A 7,329-nucleotide genomic window follows, 5' to 3' on the forward strand; every position below is an offset into this window, starting at 1 on the left:
TACCCCTCTCTACCCCATCAATTTGTTTTCATTCAAGTCCATCTTTTATTTATTCTTATTTTTTGTCCTGTTGACGTAACTTCCTCACTTTAGATAGAAACAGCGTATGTGCCTGCAAAAGCAGATTTTTTTTCTTCCAGCTAAAAAGTTTCAAAAACCTTAAGCCCCATGACAGGGTCACGGGGTCAACGACCCATCTGTCTGAATTTTTTTTTTTTCAATTTTGAAGAATGTTCCCAATTACTTCAGACAAGGAGATGGTGGAGAAGAATCCAAATGAATTTGTTCCGGGGGATTTATTCTGGTGGCAACTGGAGATGTTCTCTTCTTTGGAATGCTCCAGAGATTGTGAAAGTTGGAAGCGCATGAGGCGCCACATTTTTATTCTCTTAGCTACGAATACTTTGCATACATACGAGGCAGAGGGATTCTTTTAACCCCTGGAAGGCCAATAAAATGGATTTTGAGGATTCTAAAACAGCCCAACATAGAAAGGCTTCCGTTTTATATTTTTTCCCCCGAAAGTAATTCTGAACTTACTGCCGTTTGCGCTGATGACAAAAACGGTCATTCGTTCATTTTTTAAGGGTAAATGATTCCTAAAAAAAATAGCATGACGTCGCTGTCGTGAACCCTAAAATGGTTTTTGCTGCCATCTAGTGGACTTCCTGCACAATGGATTAGTAAAAACGACCATATTCTGGACAAAAACGGAATCTATGTCTTATCAGGCTGAAGATTACGTTTCGAATGACTCATTTTATCCACAAGTGCTTTGAGTTAAAAACTCATCTGCAGCCATCGACGGCAAAAGACGTCTAAACCATCGCTCCCAGTTGAAAGGGATGGGCCCTCTATGGCCATCTATGGCCATCTATGGCCGTCAATGGTGCTGAAAGGCAATCGTTTGCTGGCAGTGAATGAGTTAAGGACCTTTTTTTTGATGTTCCATCACAGACTTGATGGAGTCGGTTGTCTTTTTTCTCTCCTGCCAGAACTTTTTGCGGAACTCCAGCTCTGCGTCGGTGACTGAAGCCGCGCCCCAGTTGCTCTCCCTCTGAGGGCTCTTTTGGCCTGGAACAAGACACCATCAAAAAAAATTAGTCATTAAAAAAAACAAAAACAAAATTGTTTACTGGCCCGGCAGAAGAGTGGTTAGCACTCTGGCCTCACAGTTCTGGGGTCAAAGGTTCGATCCCAGGTCGAGCCTCACTGTGTGGAGTTTGCGTGTTCAGCCAGAACCTGCATGGGTTTTCTCCGGGTACACCGGTTTCTTCCCACATCCCAAAAACATGCACGGTAAGCTGGTGGAACACTCTAAATTGCCCCTAGTTATGAGTGTCTGTCTCCTCGTGCCCTGCGATTGGCCAGACACTGATTCCGGGTGTTATCTAGGATGGGCTCCAGCACCCCCTGCAATCCGTGTGAGGATAAGCGGTTGAGAAAATGAATGAATGAATGCTGCTAGTCGCTACCTGACTGGGTAAGCCCCTGCAGCCCTTGATGCTTGGCCACTTGGTCCTGGGTCATGGGTGCCCCCCCGCATGCCCGCATCTGCCGGAGGTGGTCCGGTTCTGCCCTCCTGGACGTTTGGTCCTCCGGAACCCTGCGCGCAGACACCATGTCAAGATACCGGGCTTCATTAAACTCTGATTGCACACAATTATGGATTGTTCAATGTTAACGAGGCACTAGTTTGAACTCAGCTGAATTTGATCATGGATCCGTTGTGGTTTAACGGCGACTGGCGAGACCTGGCCCGCAGCTCGCGCGCGGCCTTCCTCTGCTCCTCCAGGGCCGCCTCCAGTTGACGGTACATGTCCTCAATCCGCTCCACTTGCTCGGACTTTTGGGCCACCTGGACCTCCATCTTCTGACACGCCTGCACGGGCGGAGCTCATCAATGCCACGCGGGTCCACAAGTCAGGGCGGTCTTGCTTGCCGCCTGTTCTTCCCGGGCTAGAAATAAAAGCGCCCGCCTCGGTTTGCTGACCATTTTCTCTCGCTCCAAGTCCAATCTGAAGCGATCCTGCAAATCCAACTGGGTCTTTTTCCTCCTCTCTTCAGATGTCGCCGCTTCAGCCGCCACCGCTTCCATTTTCTGTCAGCAAACCAGCGCAGCAATGTCATCATCCCCAAAAAATATCGAGTTTTTTAAAATGTATTTGTTTGGTAATCATTCGATCGCTGCCAGCCTCCCACTCAAATTATATTGGACGCCATCATTGGCAGTGGAAAATGATCAAGTTCTACGGCAGTTAATGAGTGAAGATAACAAGTACGCAAAAAAATTGGTGGTGGTTAGCGCGTCGGCATCAGAGTCCTGAGATCAAGGGTTCGATCCCAGCTATGTCCGGACCTTTCTGTTCGGAGTTAGCATGTTCTCCCTGAGCTTGCGTTGTTTTTCTAAAACTTCCACTTCGATGGCACAAAACGCTAAACGAAACAAACTCTGAACTGGTTGCCGGCCGATCGCAGTAAATGTTATTTATAAAAATCAAAAACTGCCAGAAAAATGTAAGTGTAACGACGCAGGTGTCTTAAGTACAAGCTCCCGTTTGCATTTCACTTCCACCTTGAACTTTTTTTTCATTTGTTACTAGTAGTCATGCGGAAAATATGAAAGAAAGAAAAATACCACAACGTGTCACGTCACTAAAGCGGCACCTTCCTCATGGCGTCCAGCTGCATCTGGTTGCTGTCATTGGCCGCCCGGAGCCGCTCCATCCTCGCAGCCAGGTCGACCTCCTTCTCCCGCTGCCTCTGGCGGAGTTGGCGGCGCCTGGATCGCGCCTCCCGGTGCGGAGAGGGCAGCCCCAGCCGCAGCAGCTGGATGCAGCTCTGAACGGCTGCCGGCCGGGCGAGAAAGAACGGAGGCACGCTGAGATCGAATCCCACAAGTAATAAGAGCCAATGAGCATCTACCTTGAATCCATTCCTGTTTCTTCTTTTTATCCGAAGCGCTGATCTCAAAGCTTTTATCGGGGCACTTGATGATGAACAGGCATTTCTTGGTTTCCTTATCTGGAAGAGACTTCAGGACACAACCTTTGGATCAAATCGGATTTCCGACACCTGGCAAAAAAAAAATTAGGCAAACAGCAACTCATTTGAAATGGTAATTTTCTGGCTTTAAGAAAGACAAAAGGAATCACGAAAACGTTTTCAGATCAGATATAGGGCCTGATCACGTCATTTCAAGAAAAAGATCAGGTTTTCGAGATTTTTTTAAGGGCTATAAAGCAACAAAATAATCAAAAGAAACCTAACAGATGTTTTCTAATTTCTAACATTAGGTTTTCAGTCTTGACATTTTAATGTCTGGCCATTATGCTTGCTTTTGATAAACATGAATGTATATTCATATTTATATATATATATATATATATATATATATATATATATATATATATATATATATATATATATATATATATATATATATATATATATATATATATATATATATATATATATATATATATATATATATATATATATATATATATATATATATATATATATATATATATATATATATATATATATATATATATATATATATATATATATATATATATATATATATATATATATATATATATATATATATATATATATATATATATATATATATATATATATATATATATATATATATATATATATATATATATATATATATATATATATATATATATATATATATATATATATATATATATATATATATATATATATATATATATATATATATATATATATATATATATATATATATATATATATATATATATATATATATATATATATATATATATATATATATATATATATATATATATATATATATATATATATATATATATATATATATATATATATATATATATATATATATATATATATATATATATATATATATATATATATATATATATTATGATTTTAATCTGCTAATATTACAATGTATGACTTATTTCTCAAAATATGATGACTTTTTGTAATACTGCCACAAATTCAACATTGCGAGGCTGCAATTTTTTTCCTTTTATTGTTTCCTAAAGCCAGAAATGACTTTAGTTTCGGGTTTCTGCCTTTTTCCCCAACACAATTAAACAACTGAACAGAACGGAATTTCTGATTCCATATTTTTTTTCAGGGGTTGTACACAACACAAAGTGGGAGGAGAGCTGATGACATTTTACCTCCACAAAGCAGTTTTTGTCCAGAGTGATGTGCCCTTTCATATCAACAAGATCCTCACGAACGTAGTACGCCATGGAATTGGGTCGCAACACAAACCAGCGCTCCGTCCAATTCTTTCTCTTATGGCCCTTCTTCATCAGGTAGCCCTTTAATTACACACAGTGTCAAATTCAGTAGGCGTTATCTGACACATCCTAGCCTTAATCTTAGATTAGATTAAAACTTTATTTCATTCCATAGCACCGACCTGCTTTAGAACATCCAGTATGAGCTCCTGGAAGACCTCATTGATGCCCATAGAAAGACTCTGCTGGTCCATTCCCTTACTGAAGACACCCGTTCCCACCATTCGGATCATGTCCCACACAGTCAGACAACGTCTCTCGTTCGACTTGAGCTCGGAATTGCAAAGATTCTCCTCAGTCCACCCACTTGCCATCGCTTCTGTTAGCTTTTGCAGGAAGTACTCCAACTTAAGACACATACATGTTAATAGCGGAAACATTAGAAGACGGATAATCCCGATACAATGATCTCACCTCCTCGGTGACAATCACGAGCGGGTACTTGTCTTCAGAGAGGAAGTTGAAAATACACCAGATTTTAAACGCCTCGTAATTGGAGATGAGCAGATTGTCGGTGCAGACATTTTTCTTGTAACATAGTGTCCAACACATTTTGTTGAACTCCAGCACATCAAAATCCTCTCGTACCTGCAATTAAAAATGGAGGATACAATTTTATTGATTAAAAAATCGACTGGGGAAACACAATTATTGTTTCTATTTGATTTTTAGGTGCAGATTCCATTACTCTATTTGCTCATACTTATAGATGCTAACCCTCTTATTCGTAGGATTGGACAGACATCTAGCACTGTCAATGGCAGCCTATGAGGTAAAATAAATAAATAAATAAAATTAAAAAAAATGTTGTTCTTTGTCAGGCCAAGAAAGTGTTTGACCAGGTCATGACAGCAATTACTTTATGTTCAAGCAGTAAGCAGTAATTTAGTACTTAAAAATGTTAAAAATCTTACATTGTTCTAAAAACCTGGTGTCGGTACAGTCGATACCACACAGCCAGGTGTCAGAATCGGTATCAAAAATGGTATTGGTGCAACGCTATTACTTAAAATAAGTGCTTGAAATTTTTCTAATACTGACATAAAATGAAACATGAAACAAACTGGCATGACTGCAATTTTTTACTGTATTTAATGTGTGTTTTCGCAAATGGTCAGGCAACTGTGATTATGGAACAAAATGAAAAGCTAAATTGTGCAAAAAACTCTAATTTTGTAATCACCATGAAAATGTAAATTTTAATCAACATGAAAATGTAAGTCGATTTTCTTTTTTAAATTTTTATCCAGCGTAATTGTGGTGAACAAGAGCACCCAATCAGGTGTCCAGTGGTTGTTCGTGTGTATAGTCCAAGTATCTTCAGGCCTCATTTTAATTCAAGTCAGACCCCAGCAGAAGCAAGTAAACAACTTCCAAGTACAAACAGAAACTCTGGCAGTTCACTCCTTTCTTTCCATGTAAAAAAGACATTTGAAGCTCCTCTGGACACCTAACATTTACTTACGTTATGTAAAGAAATGTCATGAACAACGTTGCTCTAGGTAAGAAGTCCCCCACCTTGTCAAGAATGAACCTGTTGAGGTAAGGCATATAGCCCTGGTTGGAGAGTGGCCCTTTATCATCATCTTTAAAGTGTTCTTCAAGGGTCAAGGGGTCATGAGGGATCTTCATAACAGTGCATAGGCTATGAGACAGCACCTAAAGAGGAAAAACAAATAGAGCAAGAGTACCATGTGATATGAAAAAAAAAATTGTGGTCTTTTTACAGGCCGATCAAGAGACAATTCAGTTCTCAGAAAGACATTTATGATCTATTTCTTGAGTTGTGACGACATTCTAACGCAGGGGCACTCACTTCTTTTTTTTAAGATCTACTTTTCAATGAGCCAACCCCCCACGATCTACTGCGTTGTTACGGTTAGAATTCAGGGGTAGGCAAAGTGGTCCTGGAGGGCCGCTGCGGGTGCAGCTTTTTGTTCCACAGACACAAAGTTTAACCAATGGGGGTTGTGCTGAAACAAAAAGCACCTGACTGGAATCCACTGATTGCGATAGTTCCTTGGTTTATCTACGTAATGGGCACCCCTGATCTAATGCATTTGGGAGGTATCAAATAAGCAATGTTTGAATATTTTTTCAAGATCAGATTGATTTTAGTTTCATTTCTGATTACATACATCTGGCATTTAAAAGTAGAAGTGCTTTGTTATCCTTATTTATGAAAAAAAGATGCACATTTTTTTCATTGACAGCAACATTAGATTGAAAAGTGCAGGCAATGTGATTTAAAAATGTTTTTCTTTACATAATCTTAAAAGGACAGGATTACAGAAAAAAGGGGATGGAGGGTTGATTGAAAGATAAGTAATCAGTTAACTCATTTTGACTGGGACGTCAAAATTAACTGGACGTCTATTGGCGTCAATGCCACTAGAACTCGAACATCCACTGCAAGTCCTTCTAGTTTAAATGAATTAGACGTCTGTCGTTATCAATGGCGGGCAGTGAGTTACCAATTCTACAGTATACACTTCTAAACTGTTAGCAGATGAATAGTAATTGGATATTGAATATTTTACACACCTTTAACTGAGACTTGGACACTTTCCCACGCTGGTCCACGTCCAGGGCAGTGAAAGCGTGCCATATAGACTTTAAAAAATCTTCACGAAGCCACATATTTCGCCCAAGTTTGCCTGCTTGACGCCGGGCGAGTGTGCGTGTCGACAACGGCTGATCTCTGATTGTGTCCGCCGTGCGCACTCGGCGTCCAAAAAACATTTGAGGTGGCGCCATCTTGTGGTTTGGTGATATTATACTATAAGTACGGTTTCTTTTTCTAAGAAAATAAAAGCAGGCCCCTCGAAAAAGTTCACAATGCACTTTACTTTTGTAGTTGGTTAAGTTCCTAAACGGTATTTCAAATAGAGCTCAATAAACTAGTTTTTTTTAAATGTATTTTTCTCTTTTTGACCAAGTATCAAATCAACTCGTTTTTAAAAATGTATTTTTCTCTAGTTGACTAAGTATCAAA

At 39.2% G+C, this 7,329-nt stretch overlaps 1 protein-coding gene across 5 annotated transcripts; it reads right to left on the minus strand.

Annotated features, from left to right (window-relative positions):
• Positions 1-366: 366 nt before the first annotated feature.
• Positions 367-7,068, minus strand: swap70a (switching B cell complex subunit SWAP70a). 5 transcript variants are annotated; one of them, XR_013299423.1, is made up of 12 exons: positions 6,879-7,068; positions 5,853-5,993; positions 4,749-4,922; positions 4,457-4,681; positions 4,209-4,355; positions 2,926-3,034; positions 2,668-2,849; positions 1,994-2,101; positions 1,755-1,882; positions 1,476-1,606; positions 865-1,074; positions 367-829 (listed from the first exon to the last, which is right to left on the minus strand). XR_013299423.1 is itself a non-coding variant. In XM_077595060.1 (11 exons), exons 1-11 carry the CDS (start codon positions 6,972-6,974, stop codon positions 926-928), a joined length of 1,590 nt encoding a protein of 529 aa, XP_077451186.1. In that variant the 5' UTR covers positions 6,975-7,068; the 3' UTR covers positions 367-925. The 5 variants fall into 5 exon arrangements, 2 of the variants coding, with proteins under 2 accessions (XP_077451186.1, XP_077451187.1); XM_077595060.1 differs by having other exon boundaries at positions 367-1,074; XR_013299425.1 differs by lacking the exon at positions 367-829 and having other exon boundaries at positions 929-1,074; positions 2,672-2,849.
• Between the last annotated feature and the right edge of the window lie 261 nt (positions 7,069-7,329).

The sequence above is a fragment of the Stigmatopora argus genome, chromosome 2 (genome assembly GCF_051989625.1).
Source record: "Stigmatopora argus isolate UIUO_Sarg chromosome 2, RoL_Sarg_1.0, whole genome shotgun sequence".
NCBI lineage: Eukaryota > Metazoa > Chordata > Actinopteri > Syngnathiformes > Syngnathidae > Stigmatopora > Stigmatopora argus.